Source organism: Apis cerana, linkage group LG11 (genome assembly GCF_029169275.1).
Source record: "Apis cerana isolate GH-2021 linkage group LG11, AcerK_1.0, whole genome shotgun sequence".
NCBI lineage: Eukaryota > Metazoa > Arthropoda > Insecta > Hymenoptera > Apidae > Apis > Apis cerana.
In genome coordinates, this window is record NC_083862.1 from 8,520,470 (window position 1) to 8,547,489 (window position 27,020).

General features: G+C 28.5%; 1 protein-coding gene across 2 annotated transcripts in view; it reads right to left on the reverse strand.

Annotated features, from left to right (window-relative positions):
* Positions 1 to 26,145, reverse strand: part of LOC108002361 (tRNA dimethylallyltransferase) — a 116,580-nt gene extending 90,435 nt beyond the window's left edge. For both annotated transcript variants that reach the window (XM_017064006.3, XM_062081675.1), the window contains exon 1: positions 25,951 to 26,145. In XM_017064006.3, the coding sequence (XP_016919495.2) occupies positions 25,951 to 26,130 (180 nt within the window). In that variant the 5' untranslated portion in view covers positions 26,131 to 26,145. The remainder of the gene's footprint in view (positions 1 to 25,950) is intronic.
* Positions 26,146 to 27,020: the final 875 nt, after the last annotated feature.

Below are 27,020 nucleotides of genomic sequence, written 5' to 3' on the forward strand. Positions count from 1 at the left end.
TTGGCAATAAATTTCAAGAAATATCTTTGGCCAAGAAACGCTAGTATGTAACCACGTTCTAAGATAGTTTGCGTTTAATGCGATACTTTTTTTCCATGTTACGATCGTAAAAATGTTTTTCTATTTTAAATTACGGCCACGTTTGATGCTAATACCCTTTCTAAATATGTATAATATCAATGGAATTTTTTTCTTATATTTTTATACAAGTTTTCTCGAACGGTATTTTTACATTTATTACTTTTTTACGTGAATCGGAGATATCTATATTACAAGCTAATTGGAACGATATAAATTGTGATATACGTTTCATTTTTTAAATCTTATATTTCGAATTTCCAATTTAATCTGAAATTTCCAACTTTTAACTTTCAGTTTCACCTTATTATTTAACTGTTACACAGCTACACATTCAATTTCCACGCTTAATTTTAATTCATTCCTCGTTTTTCCCAATCCTCTTTCAAAAATTCATTCCATCCTATCATTTTAAACGCTTCCCCGATACATATAATTAAAATATTGATATTGTGATTTTTAAAAATTCGATAAAACCATCTAGCAATCCAATCGTTGATCCACATCGGTATACGGACAGCCAGATCAGGTCCTCCCTTGAAGTATTCCGGCCTGTATAGCCTTTAGGGTACCTGGGGCCAAAAACAGGAGATGGAATGGCGCATACAAACGATCTCGTCTCCACTCTCTCCTCGAGGCGGTCTCGCACAATCGAGCTGCCCACCTCTCTTCTTCCATCCTTGCCCGATCATTATCCTACCTCTTCTTCCTTTCGCCGATCACCTGTCTCCCTTTACCCCTAGCCAAACTGATTCGTACGGCCACGTATCGGGCATTAGAATTTCTCACGTCATCCTCTTATCAAGTTTGAAAAAACCGGTCCTCCCTCCCTCCATCTCGCTTCGAGTACGCGCTCGATGATTATCCTTATGAATATTAAGGACCTTTGTGCGTGCATCAAAGGAAATTTGGTGAATGTATGACAGTTTTTAGATAATATCGAAATTTTCTTTCTCTCTCTTTCCTAATTACTTTTTATTCTTGTTGAAACCAATTTATATTTTATTTTCGACTCATTGAACGACAAGGGTGCGTTTCAAATCTATATAAACGATCGAAGTTTATATTAGAAATATATTAGAGTTCGATAATCCTTCGTTTCTTCATCTTTTTCATAAAAATTGATGAATATAATAATTAAATTATATTTTTCATTCCCCATAATCCCTTGGAATTTCGTCGGTTCGATATAATAATAAAATAATTACGATTTCCACGATATTTTTCCCCCTTTTCCCTCACAAGGTTTAATTAATTCGAAAGGGAGGGAGAGAGAGAGAGAGATCGATCCGGGAGAGAAAGTCGCGATAAATCTCTGCGAGAAGAAGGTTAAGGATAAACCAAAGGATACTGTCAGCCGACTAGAGAGTGGATAATATGCAACATTATAACATGGAATTGCGGTTTGATCTGAGGTTTGCTTCTCGAGTTGCTGTGGCCCGAACGTTCTTTGGTGGCCGATGGCAATTCGTGGAATGTTTTCTCGTGGATGTTTCCTGGTCGGGGAGAAATAGTATCTACGGGGACGTATAATAATTCTCCGGATGAAAGTTTAATCCTGCCGCGTTATTCGAGACATTTCCCTATCTTTCGTATCTTTGAAAAATTGTTTAACCAATTTTCAATGTCGCTCAATTTTATCCTCCTTAATATTTATTTATTTACGAACGATACAATCCTGATAAGAGATTTTTCTCATGCCATCCTGATTAATTAATACAATTTAATTTGACGTATTTATAGCGGTATCTGAAACTTCCACCAGATACTCGTGATCGAGATGATATCAGGAGGCATTTAATTAAGCCCCCAAGGAACCGATTAATATTCGGTTGACGTCGATTGTCCAAGAGATATATTCGTATTGATATTTCTACTAATTCCGCTTATGACGAGAGGAATTGACCGATGCTGATTTGGAATTGGATCGAAGCTAAATGATATTCTTTCAGTTTGTTCAAGCATGCGAGATCTCAAAAAGAAAAAAAAAAAGAAAAAGATTATCCCTTTCTTTCAACTCATTTTTAATCAGAAACTCTTTCTCGCCTCGTCTCATCGGTTATATTCCGTGTATAATATAGATGTAGCTTGACAAAACTATGCCAACGAATACTAATTATTTGCTGGAAACGCTTAGGAAAAAAATTTAACACGACAGAGATGTGTCGAGATATTTGCTAAATATCCAAACACAGAAAAAGAAACGACTCGATCACAAAGAAAACAAGAAACATTTTCACTTCGATATTTAAATTGTTGATACTGTAAAATATTGCTATAAAGATGGACAAGGTATAAATATTCGAGAACATCTTGTCGAGCACACGAGAAGAATAGCTAATACACGATTATTTTCTATTTTCTTGGACATCGTTAAATCGTTAAACTTCGATTCATATGATGTGCGAAAGGTTGCAGAATGATTTTCTCATTACATTGCTTCACGTATAAAATTAATCCAAGTAAGGATTTGTAAAGTTGCAACGAGACGAGACATAATAGGAAGGAAAGCGTTCATTAAAGGGGGGAAAAAAGAGAGCGTTTTATAAACTGTAAAAGTTGGCAGAATGTTAATGTAAGAAGAGCGGGTTGGCGAAGATTGCGAAGTTTCAAAGCGTCGAAGCCCGGAGAAATTCCGAAACAGGCAAGTTTAAAGGCCCTAAATTATTGGAACCTCCAAGTGTCAAAAGTGTTCGGGGCGCTTGTTAATTCCCGCGCCTCCTAAACCTTGTATCTTACGATGCTCCATTATGTGAAGCGGCCAACAACAATTTCTCCTCTCTTGCCGGCCTCCTTATATACTTTTCGAAAAAAAAAAAAAGGAAAAAAACTGAGAAATTCTATTGCAAAAGAATATTTCGTCACGAATTTTGTTCCACGAGAGCGAATCTTGAAGGTGAAAATCGGACAGACAGATTTTTAGAAATTTTTCGTTCCACGTTACAAGGTCATAATTAACGATTTTGTCTGTACGAATGTAATGTGCGAGGCGAGACTTTCAAATTCGTCTTTTTATCTCGAATTTGAATCTTGTATAAGAGTGTATATAATTTATCCCGTCGTACGATCCTTTTCAAGAAGTGTTATTCAAAAATGACGCGATAAAAGTGTAATTCGAATGTAATGAGAGAGAGAATGATTGGGAAGAGAGAAGCATTGGAAGGGATTATGTAAATTTATTGAATTGATCAATTTTACGATCTATTGAGAAACGTTTGATTAATATTAAATAACGTCAAAGATTGGACGTAAATTTTTTAAATTTTATTTGAATAAACATTCAATCTAATTTTTCAACTTTGAATGATATCCGATTTAAACTATATTAACTATAAGATTGTAAACTTGGAGAAACGTGATGATGCATTTTGGAATTTATTTTTTTATCATATCCTTCTGTATTGGTTTCAAGAATGAAAATAGTAATCGTGTATTTGATTGATGAAATGGAAAAATTTCCAACGAGACAAAAATTCTGAATAACGCATTTAACAATACATGACATGAAGAAAAAGTAAATATCGAAAGATATATATCAGTGAAATATATTTCAATTATCCCTTAAAATTTATAAAAAGAATTCCTTATATTGTGAAACAATGATAGAGAAAAATAAATAAAAATAAATAAACTCACCTCGTGAAAAATGTTCACGAATCGGTTTAAAATCCATTCGTATTTACACCGAAAGTTATTTTTATTCACTTATAAGGGAAAAAACATTGGAACGATGGTAAATTGATGAATCACGCGTGTAATACGTGAAAAAAGATAGAAGACGGTAGTTAATGATACTAAGTGATTCGCTGTCAAGAGACGACTAAACCAAAGACCAATCTAATTTGCAAAGGTTAAAGGTATTTGGGGAAGAATGTACAAAGGTAGGAGAACGAAAGTATTACGATAATAACAAGCGACAACTGTTTGTGCCTTTATAAATATATATTTATAACGTGAAGAAGACGACGAAATAATTTTTTTTGGTTTTTTGTGAAAAAAGAAAATTTTTAAATGTTAATTTGATATTACCTGTATTTAAATGAAAGGTAGAAATTTAGAATGAATGTGAAAAAAAATTTAATTTGTCTATATAAATTAATTTTATAATACGAAAAGGACATTCAATGATTTAGATTTAGATTTATATTTGTGACCACTTTGTTAAAAGAATATTTTTTATAACTGAATGATTATTTTTAATTTGTATTAAATTTAAATGAATTTTTTTATACTTCTTACAGGCATTTGCATAATGAGTTAACTCTGATGTAATGGAATACTCTCGAATATTTTTTCATATATCTCTAAAGATAAATATGTTATCTAATTCAAAAGTCGTATAAAACATTTTGATTCGAAGATATCTTTGACAGAATAACAGAACAGGTGATTTCTATGGAAAATATTCTACATCGTAATGTAATAATGAACTTTTTATGAATATTAACAGAATTATTTATCGTGAATAAATTTTAAAAATAAAGTAGCAAACGCTGTATCGTTTGTAAAACTATCATCGTTCGAACATCTGAACTAATATCTATTCCATTATTCGAATTATATATTTACTTGCAACAATATATCATGAAGGAAGATTCCACGAAATTGAAGAAATCAATAAACAGAAGAAAAATTTAATACCAGAATATATAGAATAAATAAATAACACTGAGTAGTGATTCCAATTTCATGGAAACTATAAACAAACAAAATATGGTTAATAATATTTACAATTCTAATAATAAAATAGTAAAAGAACGAACATATATATCTTCTCATTTTTTTAAATATTTAAAGCACTAGAAAAACATCTTCAAAGCTGATGCTTCAAATGAATTCTCAATTCTACATTTAAACAATTCGTATTATATTTAAAAAAAATTATACGATTTTCCAGCTAAAAAATCCCAATATCTTAATTTAATAATAAATAAACGTACGAATTTTCCTCTAAAATATATAATAATTCACTTAAAAAAAAACAAACCAAAAAAAAAATCACAAACATTCCTTTCATCTCCCCTGCGAATCCAATATCCTCCTAACGTCTCATCTCAGCAAAGATACCATCTAACAGAGACGTCCGGAAAAGAAAAAAGAAGAAAAGTCAATTAATAATCTCATTTAAAGTAACGCGGATGAGGAATGGACGACGAAATGGGGCGAGGGACGAACTTACGAAAAACGAAACCTCGCATATCGACTCGAATTCACCGGAAGATTAAGATCATTGCTCGTGAACGTGGCCAAGGTAGAGGAGAGACGCTGTTTCCAGGCAGCCAGTGTGAACGTAAAAACGAAAGAGATACAAAGTAAACTTGTCCGGTTCCCTGTTTGGGTGTTTGTGTTCCGCGTACACAGATGCAAAACGTGTACGTGCACGTATACTTGCAAAGGTAAGTGGCCGTAGTAGGGAACGAGCGGCCATTAGCATCCTGGATTCCTACTAATTATCGTAAATGTTAAGTGGATCTTAGACGTACGCTGGAATCTACGATACAGATTCGGTAACCTTAATGGGACCAGTTCTCCGATTCCTTTTCACGATACTCGTCTGTTCGACGTACTCGTAATAATTTCGCCGAGATTGACACTCTCCCTCGTGAAATTTTACTTTGAGGAGGGTAAAGGGTATCATATTCGAGAGGAGGATCACCTGATGCAATTTGAATGTGCGACTCCCTCACAAAAGAATTTCTTAGAGTTATTTTTAATCTTGCGATTATTATACGTTATCAAAAATGGAGTATATTTGGAGATCAACAATTTGAAGTTTGAAATGATATTTTTGTTTTCTGTAAAACTGAAAAATTGAATAAGGTTGGAGTGAATTTTAAACTATAAAATATTTTGTTGTGGGATATTTTTAGAAATTTTGTATGAAACGTGGAAAAAATGATAAACATTGAAGATTGATTGAGTGTTAAAAATAATCTTAAAATTTGAAGAATGATTTATGATCTATCGAGGCGAATAAAATATTAAAGATCGTGATTGTGAATCACACGTACTTTTAAAAATGAATTATTATTATCCTACTGTATTTTTAAATAAAAAATATACTGTATTTTTAAATAATTAAAAGGAGGAAAATCATAGATTATTTATGAAAAATAAAATATTAATTTCAGAAGGAATAAAAATAAAAATGAAAGAAATCAAGAAAGAAGATACCAAAAATAAATTTTTAAATAATTATGAAAAGAAAAGAACTTGGGTTGCAGATGGATTTCTCAGAAATAAGATATTACAGGGAAAAAAGTCAAAGAGAGAAAGAAACGCAATAGTATAAAGCGTCGAAAAAGAAGACGTCTCAATTTTCATGCTGGCAAATATTAAGAAATATAATTAATTCCACGAATAATAAAACCAGTCGAAAGGATTAATGCGGTCCAAGCTGGACCACCACGAGAATATTGTTTCGGTCATTCAAACAGAAGATTTTCATATCCATGCGACGTGGCGTGTGATAATCAATTTTCTGCTGTATTAGGAAAGCGTGCATAATTTAAAAACGCCTGTATCATCGCTGTGAAGGAAGGTTAACACGAACTAATCAGGTAGGAGGATTATACGAGATATCTTCTATATAATATCTTATGATATAATATCTTATAATATGAAAATCTGTCAAAAGAGTATTTGCCAAAAAAAAAAATATATTCTTTCATTGATAAATATATCCTGTTCTTAAATATTTTTTAATTATTTCAAAAAATATTACAAACAGAATAACTTGATGAATACATATTTTACAAAAACATTATCGGATAATTAATTAATTCGAAAATCTATCTCAATATTATTATTCTACAAACGCATTAATGGAAAGTTGAACAAAGATTTAAAAAATTAATTTCGATACAGTAACTTAATTGATGATATATCGAAAGAATTCAATTTCATTTCTTCTGCAAATTGAAGCAACACGGGAGAAATTTTATTCAAGCGGAGGTTTCTTAATGAAGTGAAACGTGGTTTGATCACGAGGACGAGAAAGAATTCAAAACGCTAATGACCCCCTGGGTAATATTAACCTCGGTGGATCACGATGTTTTACGGTAATTGACTCATTGACTCACTGTGCACGTTACTACGGAGAATGCAGCAATTTTATTCACGAAACGTGATGGAAAAATGACGCCTTGTATGAGGTAACATCAATATTTCCTGGAATAGGAATTATTGATATGGACGTAAAACGTTGATTGAATAAATCTGTGGAACGGAAAATCCACTTGTTGTTCTGGTACATATGTAAGTTGAATACGTTGAATAAATTGATTGGAATTTTTTTCTAATTCTCTAGAAATATTATGTTAAATTTTATTACACGGATGAACAATTTCAAATGACTCGTGCACCATTGTTTGTAATAATAATAAATTCATTTTATAAAGTTTGATATAGATTAAACACTTGTAAATATATCTAAAATGAGATAATTTGTGTTTTGTATTGTAAGAATTTAAAGAAGAAATAAATGCAAATATTAAAAAACATTTGAAATAAATGATTTCTCAAATCAAATAAAATTTTCTAAATTATTTAAGGATCGATGAAAGGAAATATTTTATGAAAAATATTATGAAAAATTAATAGACTATATATCGTCATGATAATACACAATGTTCACGTGACTAAAAATCAGATGTACACATTATTGAAATTAAACTAATCACGTACAAATTATTCTAATGAATATAATTATTTACCTCAAATGTAATCAAATCTTGAATATAATTTACCAGAATCAATAATCATTAGCGATGGCTACAAACATCTCATGAGTAAATTTAAACACCGATTATTAATAAATACTATCTTGCATTAATAATAATAATAACAACAACAATAACAATAATATTCGAACAAAATTTCGTTTCCACTTCAAGAAGCTAAAAAATAAAAACTCCCGACATAACATTGTGCATCCCATCTCCAACAAAAAACAATCTCAATAAACGTAAAAATTCAACGAAACAAAACTATATCCATTCAACGTTCACATTCCTCGACAACCATCCAAAGAAACGATTCAAAGAAATAATCTCCATCTCAGATCCATCTAACGAGATTTAACGACCGGACACAGATTAAGCAAATACATAGATGTAAATGGTTAAACACGAATACCTTCGAGCAACCATCGATTCGAAAAGTTCACCATGTACCAACCTTGAAGGAACTGGAAGCGCGACCTTGATGGCGGCAATTGCGCAACGATTCCCCTAAGAGGTCATCGGCTACGTACGATCGTCGATCACGAGCCATTCTAAATCCCATTCACGTGCGACAGCCTGTCCCTAGATCTCTCTCTCCAGTTGTTCGTGATCGTGGAATTCTCGAGGCGACCGTCCTCGGTCTACCTCGGGATCCGATTTCTGGTTTAGCACCTGGTTACCGCATTTAATTAACCTGGACATTATCGTCCCGGTTTCAATCGATATCCCATTGCACCGCGATTCACCCGTGTCTTTTACCGTGTCTTATCTGTCCGTGTCTTATTTTTGTCGGATCGGGAAAAGCCCAATTAACGATAACGCGAGCCTCGATAGAAACTGGAGAGACGAGCTCTTCGATGTCTTCATACTAGTTTGCACGGTTATACGTGATACCAGACGGAATTATTATATAATTTACTTATTAGAATAGTCGAGGATGATTTTATAAAATTTATCTAATCTTTGCGATGAGGAAAAATTAAATGATTTCACAGGATCTAATATATTTGCGAAATATCTTTGGTTGATGTATAAAAATTTTGGTCGAGACTTGTTTTATTGGATTAATTAAGCAATTTAAGTAAGTAAATATTAGTGTTATGAGGATAGAATTATCTGATTTTACGTTTTCCTGTATAAGGGATGAGTATATGAATGTAATGTTGAATGGGGTAAATTTAAAGATTTTATAGTATTTTGTATGATCTTAAAAATATTTCGTGGAAAATAAATTTGACAAATATCTTGGCACGTATTTTTGAAACGTCCGCCATTGTGTGTCACATTTGATATTTGTAAAAAATTAAAAAAGTCTGCTGACTATCTAAGACTATCTCTAGATATTGATCTAAATTTCTTTTAAACGTGAATACTAATATTTATAAAAAAGATAAATAATTAATATAAAATCGATTTGAACGATGAATTATCGATTATTTATTTTTTTTATTATGTAATTTCGAAGAATTAATGTAAGATCGAACTTTAGATACGAATCTCGGATTTACTAGAATTTATTATATTAAAAAACAAAGAAAATATGAAAGTAAATATTATTGCGAAACTTCGCTTAAACGCACTAATCTCGTTAACTTACAACTTTGATGATATTACTTGTTATTAAAGATAAGATAATCATTGTTGAACAATGTTGATCGACTGTGAAATAATAATTGAAAGAACATGAAGTAGTTCAACGATAGTTTGGTTTGTATTTAATATTATTTCGAAATCTTACGTACGAATTTAAATATATCAATCCCTTTCGATTTTCTTTATTTAATAATTATTTTATATCAAATTATAATTTAATGGAAAAAAAATAGATGAATTAATGAATAAGTGCCATTAAACAATGGATATTTAAATAAACGACAATATCTAGGATTTTTAGATTTCATTCACTTTTAACTTCAACATCAAATAATATTAAATTGATGCCAAGAATTATACCAGAATACTATTTTAAACGTCGACATCCATCATTTCACGATCCATTAAAATTTTAACACAATTCAAATTGAGTTGCGATGCTTGAGCCATTCCAATAGTTCCAAGATAATTTTTATAAGTATTATAAAGATTTATAATTTTCCTATAATATAACTAATACAAAACCTAATTAATTAAATCCTACGTTTCATTTATCTTTTATATCCTATTAGATAGCAGATCAAATATTTCACTTTAGGCTCGTTCTATTTTTATTTGAATTTATAATATACACCGATATATTATTCGTTGTCAAAAGAAAAAAAAAATTCGTCTGAAGATGTGAGGTCGACGAACCGACGCGTATTTCTGTTATTACTCTACCGTCGCCTACGTGGTCGGTCCAGAAAAATTTTCATTTAACCAATACTTTCGTTATTTAGACTGCGAGAAATCGTAAGAATTATATGATCCTTTTTTTTCTTTTTTTATTCAAATTTTCGAGTCAAAGCAACTTTAAAAGTTAAAAAAGAATTAGAATTTCCAATCATTGATATCTAATGTCACTGATATATACATACACCGTTTATGTAATTTTAATTTTCTTATGCACATATTTCCTTTAAGACTGAATATTTATGTATATAATTGCTGAAGCTCATTTTACTCGAAATTCGCAATATAATTGAAAAGAGAATTATTAAAGAGGAAAGGGCGATTACTGACTGAGAAACGATAATTATTTTTTTTAATTTTCTATAATCCTTTAATCATTTCAAACATACTATTAATTATATTTTATTTCCCAATTATACTCAAACGAATTGAATCATACGATCTTTTATATCTCCTCCAATATCTTTCTTAATCGTGTTATGAATCAAAATCCGAAAGCTAAATAGATGAGCATCCCTTAACAATTTAATCAATTTAATTTGCTTCTGTTTATAATACGCTATCATTGTCTTAATACGTTACTGCCATAACCACGATTTAATGATAGTGGAAACCACCACATAGAGGATATTTACGTCGAAAAAGTGGTTGCAAACTCTTTGCTCGACTATGTTCTAACAGAAATAAAAAAAAAAAAAATGAAACACTTTTCAGGATGCTTATGAATAATTATGTAACGATATAATCTGCCGCTGATTATACAACGACCACGCTCGACCATGATAAGGTAATACTTATACCATTCTCGTAGCAGAGTCGAGTGCATTAATCAAGAAGGTATAATAAACTCCTCCTGGTAATCAAGAAACGTGTGACACATCCGTTGCTCCTCGTCTAAACCATCGCTGAATGAGATGTCTTATCGGTAAATCTGATTAATAAAAGAAGAAAAAAAATTGGGAAAGGAAGTTATTCATTTTCGCTGATAAAACTGTACAGCCATTAATTCCGTACAACAATGTTACTATTTCCTCGAATTATAAACGAGGATCAATTATTATTAAATATTATTTAAGATATTATTTTTATTATTGATAATGACGTGAAAAAAATTATATTTATAAATTAATCCACTGTAAAAATTGTAATTAATAATACAGAGAAATGTTTGAACAGTCAAATAATATTTAACTTTCCATTTATTATTTATTCCATCCTCTTTTCTATCTTATGACTATCAAGAGTTAATTATAGAAGAGTATTTCAAAATTTAAATCACATCTTTTACCTACTCGTGAAAAATGTGACGTTAATTGCAAACAAGATAAAACGAACAATAAATTTGCATAGTTTCTTCCACAAATTTAACCCTGAAATATTAGTTAAACAGACGGATACGTTTACGGATGGTTATAATAAAATAGCCGGTTAAAAAAGATTTCGAAAAAATAAATTTCTTTGCATACAACGAAGGTATCTATCTAGGTGTCTTTAGCAAAGACCAAGAATGAGCCGGCAAACATCGAGGTCAATTTTGTATAAAAGAAAGTGTTACAAAATTCGTTGCATCACCTGTACAAATGATATTACTCTTTTACATTGGAATTAAGACGTGCAGACACAACAAAGAGTAAACAATACTTCGTTAAATCAACTTCACATCGCAAACAGGGAATGATAATGTCAGATCGAGTTTACGCAATCTTGATTCAACAAAGTCGAAGAAAATTAAATTAAATATGTATCAGGCTCCATGATATTTTTGGCCAATCGTAAAATTTCCACTTGCTTTTCGAACACTTAACAATTGTGAGACTTTTTCTGTAATTAACAATTTCAATTAGCTTTTAATATTATGTTAAAACGTATTGTTTTCTTGGCCTTTAATTATTTTCTTAACTCTAGCACAATAGAATGTTACTGCAATAGAATTTCATTATCATAGAACAAAATTGTAATAAATGTAGAGAAAACTTGGATTAATTTTTTTGAAATTAATTTAATCATATAATCTAAAAATAGATATTTGAAACTAATGAATTTCTTTCTTTCTTTCTTTTTTTTTTTTTTTTTTAAAAATGATATAAATATGTGAAAGAGGAAGCCATTATGTACAGTGACCATTATAGAAATAATTATACTTTTATAACTTTGTTTGTTTTCAGAAAATAAATAACATTAGTTATGTTGTCCTCAAGAATATTAAAATTAAAAAAAAAAAATATTTCTTAATTTTATATCTAAATCTTTTAATATCTTTACCCATAATATCGTTCATTTCATTCTATACCATATATCACATCATATTAATTAAAGAAAAATGAATAATTTATGTAAAAATTGTTTGATGAAAAAAATATATAATAAATAAGAAAGGATGAGTCGAAATGGGGAGGAAAATTGCTAACGACTCACGAAAGAAAACTGCAGGGTTGAAAATTAGAAGGGAGCCATGGACCGCAAGGTTATGCGGTCTGTGAAAGCCCCCTTTTCTGACTCAGCCCTTCAATTGACGAGCTGCGGGTCATTTTGAATCGGTTGGACTATTCTCGGATTAAATTTAACGCAAGAATACAACAACTTCTATCATTCCAATAAAAATTTTTTTTTGCAGATCGAAAAAATATCGAATAAATATTCCTATATTTGTAATTTTCACGAATATATTCTTTCTAAAATATAATTTTTAGAATAAATTTACGTTTTTCTTTTTCAATGAAAGAAATGGAACGGAAGTAAGAAAGAAAAAATGTATGATTAAAAAGATTGAAAAAGAAAGAAACTCGATTAATTTATCTAATATCTTAAAAAATGTAATCTGCTATCATTCAATTAAAAGATATAGATTTCTTTTTTAAAAATTAATTTTTTTTCTTAATTCGAACGATAATTTGATATTATAATTTATATACAATTTGATAAAACAATTTTGACAACGTGATAAATAAACTAAAGACAAAATTCTAATTGTGTATACAGAAAGTTTTTTTATCTTACAATTAGTATACAAGCCTTAACGTATACTTTGCCCTTTATCATAACAATATTTCCTCTATTCAAAACAATTTAGACAATCTATGTTGAAATTAATCAACTTGGATAATAAAGCATACAAACATAAAAGCTTTATAAGTAAAATGATTAATGTATTTCAAAAGATGAATGAGAATGTCTTAATATTTTCTTTTTCAATTGCACGGTTACATTAACGTTTTCTGCATAAAAATAATGATTAGAAATTACAATTCTTTATACATTGTGTGCAAATATGTTTATAACCTTATAACTCGCATAAATAATTGTCCTCAAAACATTTTTTTTTCACAGAACTGAATAATAAAATTTATTCAACGATTGCATTTTTCTTCGATTAATAAACCAATCATTGAACGCAATAAAATCAAATATCTCATTTAAAGTTTTCGTTATTTAAACAAATAATCAAATATTCTCTCTTCAAATTTTCTGAAATAAATGTTCTCTATCCGAATACGAAATAGCAATACGTATACATAAATCTACGTACGAAAGAATGAATGAAATGTAATAATCCCTGACAACAAACGATCGATAAGAGCAAAGAATATAATTTTCTGGAGTATTGCGGCGAACGTAGCACGGCAATCTAACGAAACATCGGTCTCGAGTCTTCTCAAGGGCTGTGTCGACAAAAGAGCCCCGTAAATCCCGCGTCATCGCCTCGTGGATTTAAAACCGGTTGGTCAAGTGGCTTGTACGTACGTGACCAGCTGTAACTCACGATTTTTACCGCAATTTTCATATCGTTCATAACAGATCAGACGCGATTAACCGCGGTAACCCATGAGCACAACGAATCCACCTCTTAAGCGTGAATTATTTAAATATCGTGTCGAATTCACAACTCTGGATATAAAATAATTTTACGTGAAAGGAGACATCAAACGTCTCTTTACTTTGTACTGTTTGAATTTAGAGAAAATATCGTTTGAGATGTTATATTGTAAATTACTTTTGTTGAATTTTTCTATTTACCACGTCTATTATTTTCTTTGCATCGAAAATTGAATTTAGAAAAAGTATTGAAATATGATGGACAATTGGATTAATGTTAAATTTGATAAGAAGCTCGAAAAATTAAAATTCTATTTTTATTTTCCTTCTTTAATGAGATAAATTTAAATAAAAAGCGTAATTTTGAGATTATTTTAATACTGATTGATTTAATACCATATTTTTATGGTAGATACCGGAAAAAATATACCTTACGATATATGAGTTTGAGGTAGGAGATATATAATGATCCAATTTTTAAAATAATGAGTTATTTTTTTTTCAGATCTTGTTTTAGATCAGGAAAATATATCTAATTATTTTTAATTTATGATCACAATTTATCATTCTTCTCGTATCCATTTTCCTTCGAATTCCTGTTATATCCTTTAATACATTCATAAAAATGTATACCAGTTGTGCAATAATTTTATTATATACTTTATAAAAAAATACTTTCCATTTTAATTCAAAAAATACGATTGAAATGTATGTATTCAAGACACAAATATATATTATATATAATATAATACCTTTTCTAAATTCAAAAAATACAAATGACAATCAAAAATTTTTATTAAAATATTTGAAAATCATTACTAGTTATAAATTCTATAATTCTGATTTACGATTGATTACAATTTCCGCAATTTCTCTATCCTGATAATTCTATATATATTCTATATATATTCATCTATCGAGGTAATTTAATTAATACATAAAATTCATCCATCACGTTGCATTCGTTCAAAGCACACTGTTTATATTAATCTTGTATAATTATATATACAGTACAATAAATTCCAACCTAAAAAAAACTTAAATCGGTTAAACAAAAGAAGGAATCAAAATATATAGTATAAATGCGAAGCTCATCGACGAAGCTGAAAAACATTTTTGTTTCGACGTATCATCACGTTTCAATGAGTGAAAATTCAACCAAATAAATCCGAAAAGCTGTATGAAAATCATGGTTGCGTCGGCCAAGTCCTTGGGACTAAAGTTAGAAAATTCGATCTGTGCTTTATGCGTGAAATTCCGCTTCCCGTAATTCGAGGCGCCATTCTCACGGACAAGAACGGAAGTTTTTCATGCTCGGCACGCACCCGTTTCTCCGGCCGAAACGACGAAAACTATTTTGAATTCAAGGACCACGGTCCGTTGCCTTCCACGGGTCACCGTCGTGATAAACTATCAACAAAAGTCGTAGAGCATCGCTGCTCTATAAAAAAGAAAAAGAAAAAGAAAGGGGGAGAGAAAGGAGAGGAAACGAGAGAAAAAAGAAATCTGAAATTCCTCGATCTTATTGCAGCATCGATTCTGTCTAATAATTAAATGAAAGATCTCTCTCTTGTAATCTGTTATTTGTTTGGAAATGAAGATAGGTATAATAAATGAATGAAGAATTACGATGATTTTTTGAAGAAAAATATTCGATAAAAATAGCATAAAATTTAGAAAAGTGTACAGGAAGATAGAAAAACATTGAAACAACAATAATTCCTTACCTAACTTCTAATCAAAAATCTAAAGATAAATGAATAATAGTTGTGAAATGACGAATTTCGTTTCATTATACAAATATTAGAGCAGGAATCAATAATAAATTTATCAGAATAAAATGTGGAGTACTCGTATCACGAAGGGTTAACCGTCGACTGCTATCACGAATACGATTTTCACTGATACCGAGTCGAACGAGAAATTGCACAAACCAATTATTTCCCAACTCTGGGACAAGAAATCCAGCCGTAACGCAGTCGATCGTTTCTCGGTGTCTCCGATCCGTTCGTGAGAAAGAAAAAGAAAAAAAGAATTGAAAATGAAAAGGGGGGAAAAAAGAAAGAGAACCCGTTCGCAATGCATTTCGCAATTTCAGTTACAGCTATACATTATTAAATTCCTGAATGCTATAACCCTTGACAATTAGATAATCGATCGTTTACAAAACACAAATTATACGTACAAATAAAACTGCATGCATACCATATATTTTGCCTGAAACGAAAGGAAAAATCGGTGCAACGCGTGCCGTATGTACAATGAGAGGATAATTCTGTGGAAACATTCGCTTTCTTAACCTTTTGATTCATGATGAAATACACTCGATTATCTCGACTAATTAATAATTAATTTTTCAGATAATCGATCAATGGAAATAGAATTGTGTTTTCATTATAATACATCATTTGTCAATCATTGTCGAGCTATTTAAAAACTAAAATTTTCAAATATGAATGTTTATTACGTAAAATATATATATATATATATCTAATAAGATATCTAATTAATCATCCAATTAATATAATTATTTAAACATATTTCGAATGTTCCACTGTATCAAATAAGACTTAAAATTTTGAATTTCAGTTATGAAAAATTATAGAACAAAATTTTAATATTATCGTATAGATTCATCTTAATATTGAATTAACTATTTGAGAGAATAATTCTAGATATTGATTTCGCTTTTTTAAATTGCAGACAGAGAATCTTATGTATGGATTTTTTTAAAGGCTACCTTTAAAAGAGAAAGAATTCCAATTTTCTCGTCAAAAGTGAGTACGTTATCATCTCACTCCTTGGATTAAAAATATTCTAATTCTATTTGCACGAGAGGATTCGTGTAACGATTCGAGCGAAAACAAATTTCAATATTGATGTAGTTGTTACCCGTTACATGTACGATAATTAAAAAATGGGAAACAAAATAATTCGAGGATAAAAAAACATGTGTTGACAGCTGAACCAATTTGCCTTAAATTATTTTTATATTTTAATTCAATCGAGATAAACGTTTTCTTTTCCTTGGGAATATATACCTACATATAAAAGAAGAGAACTGTTTGTTTTAACAGTTCTTTTCGAATCAATTTACCGAACATTGAATAAACTTATTCAAACCCGCATTGCTCGTGATCCACTGCTCTGCTCTATCCCACGAGCCTCTAATAGACCCGAAATTACATCGTGCCCTTTGTCAAACAACGAATTGAACCTCTGAAGAAAGGATATGATGCGCGTTTAGACGAGGCATTTATTTTCATAGAACGAGCAATGAATTCAAATTCAATTCTTCAAAACTAAAACTTAATTATAATAATTTAATTTCTTTGAAAAGAAAAATTGTTCCTCGTAGAAATAGCGAAATAAAACGTTTTCCAGACCAGAAAAATTTTCGAATAGATCGAAGAGTTGAATTTTTTCGTCGTGCGTATTATAAGGAAACAAAGTTCAAATCATGGTTTGACTCGAATATGTTTTTCTATGGAATATGCAAAATAATGTATGAAACGCGTAAAGTTAAAGTGATTATGCAAAATGTTGTAATAGAAGTATAATTTATTGTGCTTGCATTACATCATTCTTTAGTTAGTATTGCACAGAAGCATTGCATACTACGAAACTGTTTGATCATCTCGATAAAAAATTGGCAAAAAGAAAAATATTAAAATTTATCTTTTATCATATTAATATTTAATAGAATTGTAAAATCAAATTAACTTGTTTCAAATTTTATGATTCTATTCAATTTTACTAAAGTATTTTTACCAAAATTGTAATTTTTATTCGTTCAAAAACACAATTATCTATCCTTGGTTATATTTTTCTAAAACTATTTTCATCCTGATCAATAATAAAATAGATTCGAATACATATTATAGACCGATAATTGTTAGAGTCATAATTAAAATAGTTTTTTCTAAAATTTTAATCTTTAATCAATGAGATTATTATAATAAATAAGCGATATATAATATTATAATCTGTATATTATAGCATTGAATATCACAGGAGAAACACGTGGCATATTTATTCGCGTCATTGAGATAAAATATGCAAAACTTGTATAACATGAGAAACAATATTTGCATAAAAATCTATAATCTAAATGTTACAATGTTGCACAGAAATTTATATATTTATATATATAATATTCCATGTATATAATTATTCTCTTCGTTTCCTACGAAAGTTTTAAATCAATGAAACTCTCTATCGACGAGAAAATCTCAATAAAGCAGTTCACGTGTGAAAATTTTAACAAAGTCACGATGAGAAGCAATGTCGTGGGCAAAATAGGAAATGGAATACAAGGTTTCCAGTGTACAATAACGATTAATCCTCGTGTAGAATCAGCATTTCCAATAAGTATGTTAATTCGTTATATATTTTAGAACATAATTATCACTTCTTTGAACCTTATGTTCCAATTTTTATGGCAACCTAGTTCGTTTGAAATCTGATAATCTTTTTATACAATATAAGAAATTTTATAAATTAACAATATTGCTATTAATACAATTTTATATGTCTAATTAAATATAGAAAAAGAGAAAAGTAATAACGATATTCATCTTTTAATACAATCGAATGACGAATATCAGATAGAATTATATAAAATGATAAGAAATTTAATAAGAAAAACCATATAGTGAATAACTGAAGATAATAAAATGAAGAAGTTAAAAAAAATATAATTATGATCATCATCTATTAGAAATTTATTTATATTTTTTAAGATACATCCTATAGTAAACGAAACTAAAAAATCTAATTTCAATAAAATTTTTCAATAAACTCTTTAAGAAAATTTCTTATGAGAGAAATTAAGAAAGGAGAAAAAATTATAATAATTAGTATCAAGATTTTCACAATTATATAAATTACTTATAAAGAAAAAAAAATGGTTATATGGACGAACGGAATATTTAATATTATATAATATTTTTTTCCCCGAGATATTTAAATTATTATTATAATTATAATAATTTCTTTCTGCATATCTACATATGTAAACTAAGAAAAATAAAATGTAAATATAACATGGATAAAAAATTAAAATTTTTTTATATCATCATGTATCTTTTAATTATATTTAACAAGAAGAAGTGAAAAAAAAATTACGCAAATAATAATGCGTTAAAATTAGCCAAAAATCTTTACCAAAATGTATCTATTACTTAAACATTTAAATAACATATATCATAGAAAACTGAATCCAAGATAAAAAAATCTAAGAAAAACAGATTAGAATGAAATTTTAACCAACAATGTTGCCAATTTTCCAATATTTTTGGAAAATCTCCCAAAACTTTGATGACTAATGCAGATCTAATAAAAACCAGATTAAAATTCGAACCCAACAACTTGCCAACTTCTAAGAAACTTTGTAATCTCCACGGAATATATTAAAATATTGAATATTAACATACATTCAACAAAAATACTCGATTAAATAAAAAAAATCTTCCCAAAAAAACATTATTAAATAAAATTAAAAAATTTCAACAACGTTTCCAAGAAACTTTTTAAGATCCTATACTCGTAATCCATATAAGTACATATATTCATACATATATTCATAGAACCATTTGAAGGCCAAACGCAAATGTTGATTGAGATTTATTTATTGAGTTATAAGCAAATTAAATTTTAGATAAAGCGAGATGATGATAGACAGAACAACCTCCATCCTACTCCATCCTAACCTAACCTTAAATTGCTTATAACTTGAAAAAATCACTAAGAATGTTTATATACCAACTTTTACATTCGAATTAATTTCTAGAGTTAAAAAATTCCTCAAAGATATGAATATATTAACACCCTGTATAGTACCTTGCCCAAAACGTGCGAGTTTGGCGGTCATGCTCGCATTCCACGTATTCTAAGTAACTCTCGCGCTCGTTTGAATTCCTACGTGGCCTAACACGACGATATTTAAATTCAGTGGGCCAAGTGCTCGCTAGAGAGAGAGAAAGAGACGTGCCGGTGGGACTTTGAGCAACCCGTACACGCGCGGTTCATCGACTTCTCCGTATCACGTAACGTTCCATCGATTCGTCCCTGAAAGTCCAACCAACCGAACTCTATTCGACGTTTTACTCGCGTCAGAATTACTCTATTTTAGGGCCGAAGGAACGATTGGCCGTGTCACCGCTCCCCAGAGTATTTCATCGAGAAGCCTGGCGGAAAAACAATTTCACCAACAGTTGATCCATAATTTCGCCAAGGACCACCATGAGTCTCTCATAACCTCATCGACGGTTCTCGAGTACGAAAAATCTCGTAGGCGGCGCCACCATCGTCACCAAACTCGCAGATATCTTTTTTCGGCGCGTGTGTGGGCAGACACGTGTCTGACATTGTCCGGATTTCCCCGGTTACCCCCACGGTCAATGGAACACGTGCGTGTGTAACTTAGTTTGCACGCAACCGAAAAGTGCCGTTTTGACGTTTGTCGTCTCGATGGGGCGTTGCTCATAATAATCGTATTATTGGACGATTACTGGAAATTTTAATTTTAAATAACTCAGGAATTATGTTCGTTGAACTTTTGATCAATTAGATCAATTGAACTATTTTTCGCTTGAAAAATTTTTTTTTTAATTAGAGCGATGTATTTGCTATCAATTTATCTTTGAAATTTTCTAAAACCTTAATTGAATTAAACGCATTTCATTTCTTTGCATTGAGCAACTTTTTTTAATTCGGCGTCAACTTGCTATATTCGTATTAAAATAGAATTGAAATATTTAGAAATCATATTATTGGATGATAAACGACAAGTAAGAGTTAAATGCTTCGAAGACAAATAGTAATAAATCAATTGTTATGAATAAATAATCATCGATGTATGCCTATAAAAAATCCCACGTAAATCTGTCGACATTATTAAATTATCTTTCCTCAAAAAATTGTGATAAAATAAAATTGAAATATATTTAAATCTGCATAATATTAATAAATCAAAAATTTGATATCTGGATATAAATATCAATGTCATCTTTCACGTTTTAAATGGAAGTACAATATTTTTAAAATATTCTTCTTGTTCGAATAAATCAATGACGATAATGGACTAATATATTCTAGTTAGAAAATAACTATGGAATTTTTGCATATAATTCTAATTCGGTGACAAAAATTATAATATTTGATAAAGTTGCCGGCTTATTTCATAATATTATCTCGAAACCATAAATCGGCCTTGACCCGCCTAAATGGTCATCGCGTGCATTTAATTATAATTCAAAAGACATTTCAATTCAATATTGTATTGCGAAATATCTTAAACTATACAATAATTTATACATTTATTAATACATATTTATTTTTATCATACTAATCGAGTAATAACGATCTATAATATGTTATAAAATGTCACGGATTAGTATTCTAGTATTAATCTTTGAAAAGTAATTATTCCTAATTAATTTTTTATTCTCTTAAGAAAAATATAGAAACTAATATAATTAGCTGATATAATTAGATCTGCTTTAGAAGGAATGCAAAATTAAAATATATTCAAGTTATATGAAGTTATATAAGAAATTGAATCACGTCAATGAATGAACGAGAAACTTTTTCGAAATTAGATTATCTTCTAGAAAGAAAAAAGAAGATAGTATTTCTTTTTAGAAAAATCTTATTATATATATCTCTTTATGATTCCAATTAATCCTAACAACATGCAAAATAACCTTCATAAATAATCTTCACTGAAATATAAATTGTTTTAAAAAGATATAGAATCAATAATCGAATTAAAAAATTTTAATTTCTCAACTATGAATTTTATCTAAAAAAAAAAAAAAAAAAATAAAAGCAAAAAAAAATAATTTTAAAAATTACATGGAATCGCAAAGGTTAATAGAGAAGATACTCAAGGCAATAAGAAATACTACATTTCTAACTCTAAGTCTGTCCTGATTGCGCAAATTAGAAGGGAAATCCTTCGTCAATTACAAGCGATGATACAGGGACAAAAGAACGTGGGAGAAGATAAAATATTGAGAAATAGAGAATAAAATGTTGAAAAAACTTTGGATAAAAAGATGATGATTTATGCATGGATAATAATGAGGAAAAAGAGATCAGTACCTCAATCAGATAATTAATTAACATCAAATGGAATGAAAATCGTTTGAGGACACGTTCAGAAATATCACAATAACCATGAACACGTGATTTATACATAAGAGAAACGATCATGCGACATTTAAAAATAAAACTAACATCTGAAACGAGGATGAATTGATACGCGTCAATATAAAAAGCGTAAAATCATGTGTATCGTTGCTCACGCATTAAAATATTCACATATACTGGAAAATTTGTGAAAAAAATTTTTCTAGAGAAAAGAAAAATATATTTTTCGATGATTATTCTTATTTTTTTTTATTTTTATATTTATATTTTTTTTATATTTATTTTTCTTTTTATAATTAATAGCTATTCTAAGTGAATTGAGAAGAGATTAGATGACTTTGACCAGATCAAAAGTCAATATCTTGTTTTTTTTGTTAAGTTAAAAATTTAATTTATTCGTCTTTAATAGCTAATCATTAATCTACTAATTCTGTTCCCTATTGATAATTAAATTCAGTTGAATAATTAAGATAAACAGAAGGATTGTTGATTTAAATAATTTCGTTTCATGAAAAATTTAAAAGAAAAACAACATATATGCATATGATATTTAAAATTACGAACGAAATTTTTAAAAAAGTATCGAATCTTTTTTTTTAAAAAAAAATCTATTTTTCAAGCATGTATTACATATATCTTTCGTATCTGACATAATGAAAAAAAAAGATTTCATCTTTTTTTACATGCAAAATGAAAACTCGAAGATAAAATTTGAACAAAAATAATTTAAATATAAAAAGGATTAATAAAAAATTAATGAAATAACCAATGAGACAAACATAAATAAATATATTATACAAAGTATATTTCATTAATTAAGAAATTAAATATAAAAATATTATGATCAAGGAACGAGAAGTTATATCTATATCTTTGAAAAAAATAAAAACACGAAATAAAAGGAGGGATGTTCATCCCTCCTTCAACGCAGTTTTCACTTTCTTTGTATATAGCGCGTGACGTAAAGGAAATGGCGTGGCTATATTATTAATTCAAGGGCCAAAAAAAGAACCGGAAATCCCACGATCCTTCAAGGTAATGAACACTCAAACAGGACAAAGTTTAATTCGATCCACTTATTTTATAGCAGCTATCATGCGAGCTTTACTACTTTGCATTTAAACAGTTTGCTTAGCAGGCTAAACGCGACAAGATAATAAAACACACTCGGATATATTAATAAAGCACGAGATAAACCCGGTCTGTCCATTAATGCGGAAGATATATGTAAAATAACGCGTCAATTGGAGAAACATTTTACATAACTTAATTTATCTTCCTTGATAAATTCTTTTTGTACAAAAGGGTTTAAGCAATTTCATGAAACTCATATATATGTTAAATATAAAAGATTGTTTAACAAAACCGATTTCTTTTATTGCAATATTTTTAAAGAGACATTCAATTACTAATTAACCAGTTTCAAAGAATGATGTAACTTCAAAATTATAAGTTTTTCTATATTGAAATATTTAATTCTTTCGATATAAGGATTATCTATTCATTGAATCTTATCTTTTTTTTTTAATTATAATTTTATGATATAATAATTTATTAATAATGTTAAAAAAAACTAATTGTAATAAAACTAATAAAATGAAAATGAATCTCTTTTATAGTTGCGCAATTATTCTTTCAGACAAACGATGTAAAGGAAGAGAGAATGAAAAATACAATACAGAATGAAGTTTTATTATTCAAATCTTTTCATTATCCGGCAAAAACTTATAAATTACATGTAAATTTTATCTAATTACCAACTGAATGCAATTAAACAATCGACAGATTATTCTACTTGTGAAAATAACTGAAGAATGTAAAATAAATTTTTTCATGTAAAGCCTTTTTTTAAATATATATTTAAAATAAAAGAAAATTTTATTCTGTATCTTCGAATTATTTCTCTGTAAAATTTCCTATTCAATCATCAATAATTATAGAACACCCTATATAATATTAATATTAAATTATATAAATAATTATAATATATTATTCACGTAATTTACATAATAAATAAAATTTTTTAAATCGTGAAAATTGCAAATAAAATATATCAAAGACTAATTAAATATCGTATTTTATTTTTTTCAAATAAATCTTTCAAAGGTTGAAAAGTTAGTTAAAAAATTTAAATGCTTAATTTTTTTAACGCGTATTTAATTTTCTATTTGAAAATTATGCAATAATCTTAGATTAATATGAGCTAATAATATAAGCTAATATAAAGCTTCTAAATGATAGAAAGATAAAGTGGAAATATTATTTTTATAAATTAATTTCTTCAAAGCAAAAATATCATTTCTTTGTGGTCTTTAAACGAGATACTCTTGCAAAACATTTTCTTAGAATTGATAAGAATTTTACTATCCAAACCATGCATGTATATTCATATATATACATATAGATTTATTTAATAATCTAACATATAATTAAGAAACAGTACTCATTCATAAATCTATTGATAATATATGTGAAAACTATTTGTTATTCTAATATACTAAAATTTATTATCTATTTAATAAAAAATTATGAAATTTGAATATTTAGTTATAGTAATTTCATTTTTAAATAGAAAAAAATCTATAATGATTAAAAAAATATTTTTTTTATAAAATCTCTAAAAAATTTAATAATATTTATAAATATGAATTTTAAGAAATTATTACATAGAAAGTACTATTCTAACTAAACATCAATAAAGTCAATGATACATAATTTCACATAAAAGAGATGAAACGTGTTAAAAAAGATGAGAACGAAAAAGCAGTGGGAAGATAATTTACGAATGCTTCATTTTTGACGAAATTTCAGACTATTCTTATGTCACAAACGGTATAATTAAATGTTCGTTGTGGTTATCTGTACATGTGAAAGAGTAAGACAATTAGTACGATTAACTCTGAGCCCTCTCCATATGTTACCATGTTCAAATCTACGACTATCATCAAAACTAGCCTTTGTAACACAGATAAATTCAGACTACACAAAAGATAATAGGAAACGAATCGCAGACGGAGCGAGATGGATTAGTTCTGCAATTACACTCTTATTTAACACTGTCTAATCTATTCTCTCGTCAAGATTCAATAATTTTTATTCGTCATTGAAAACGATTATAAATAGAAATATATCAATGAGTTCTAAATAAAAAATCTGTCAAATAATACAATACCGTTATGAAATAAAATGATTCGATTTATTATGCATGAAAAATATTTCTATTGTATTTCTTTCGAATTTATTTTTCTTTGTAAATTATTAATTCAATATTATTTGCGTATATACGTTTTCAAAAACTTAACGATACGAATAAATTACTTGTTCCTAAAAAAATATGAAATATGCTCCGTATAAAAACATGGCGTACATTATTTTCACGTGTTAGAAAAAAAATGTTTGCAATATACGTATGAATAAGTTATATATATAAGAAATTACGCGTAATTATGATAAATTGTAATAACACGTGCACAAAGATATTCGTATAATAACATTATATTAACGAATGTTATAAAACTCACTTCTGTCGCATAAAGTATAACAAAAAATTTCCATTCGTACCATATTAAAATACATACAAGTATATACTAAACAGATTCAAAGCTGGAATGAACTACATATTGCGTAGAATGTAACCCGTTCGATCGCATCGACAAGCGAAATATTTTTAACGATCAATATATGTCATTTTATATAGGAAATAAATTAATATGTTTGAAATATTCATTCGAAACGAAATTAGAATATATTAGTTGAAAGAATCTCTCGAAATAAACAACGTTTGAATGCGCACCTAACCTACAAGGAGCACGGCGAAGAGTATAACATAATAAGCAATTATTTTTTCACTTACCTGCATACTATCGGCTGAAATAATTTCTCCGAAGAATTTACAAGCTAATTCGATGGCCAAACGTGATTTCCCACATCCTGTAGATCCCAAAATTGCTAAAACTGGCACACACGACATATCGACCTTTTCACAATCACTTATGGTTACTTGACACTGCGCATGCGTAGCTTTACTGCGCATATACTTCGCGTTCCGTTGATTCAGTCGTGTAAATTAAAGGCGGTCAATTTTAAACAAGTTTTTATTGCATTTCAAAATTGTTTGCTCAAGCTAGACATAAATATTAAATTTATTATATTATTTTAATTCTTTATTATTAAAAATAAAACGTTTTGTAATGTAATATCATTTTTTACAATAAATTATTGTTGAAATTTTATATATTTTCAATTATAATTTATTAAAAATTCGTTTAAAGTAAAAATACTCAATTATAAAAAATAAATCTGAATTTTTATATGAAAATATAATTTTTTGAACATATAAGATATGTCAATTTGGATATAAAAATCTTTTTGTTTTACTTTTCTTATTCAATATAACATTGCATCAAATACAAAATCAAATATTATGCATATATAATTATATTTTATTCTATTGCATATCACAACATAATAACATATAAATAAATTTATGCATTCATCTCAGTCTCTATTATAACCAAGAAATTTATAAAGCATCATTATGCGTCTTTCAATAAACAATCATGCTCTTAAAAATTAGAAGCACTTTAAAGTTACATTAATTGAAGCATGAATAGCAGTAATTGAACTGGAGTAACATTATGAATGATTTCATTAGCAAATTATATTCAACTTGAGCCTTCTTGCTTCACATAATTTCATTCAATAATAAAATAATCTTATAAATTCACTAAAATTATAGTTTTTATAATATTTAATAGATAATTTGATTGTAAATTTGTCAAGATTCAAAATTAATATAATTTCAAAAAAATAACTAATCAACTTTTCATTCATTTATCAAAATAAAAAATCTTGTTATAAATTATGAAAAAAATATAATTTAAAAATTATGTTTTTTTATTTATTTATATATTTTTTAAATAT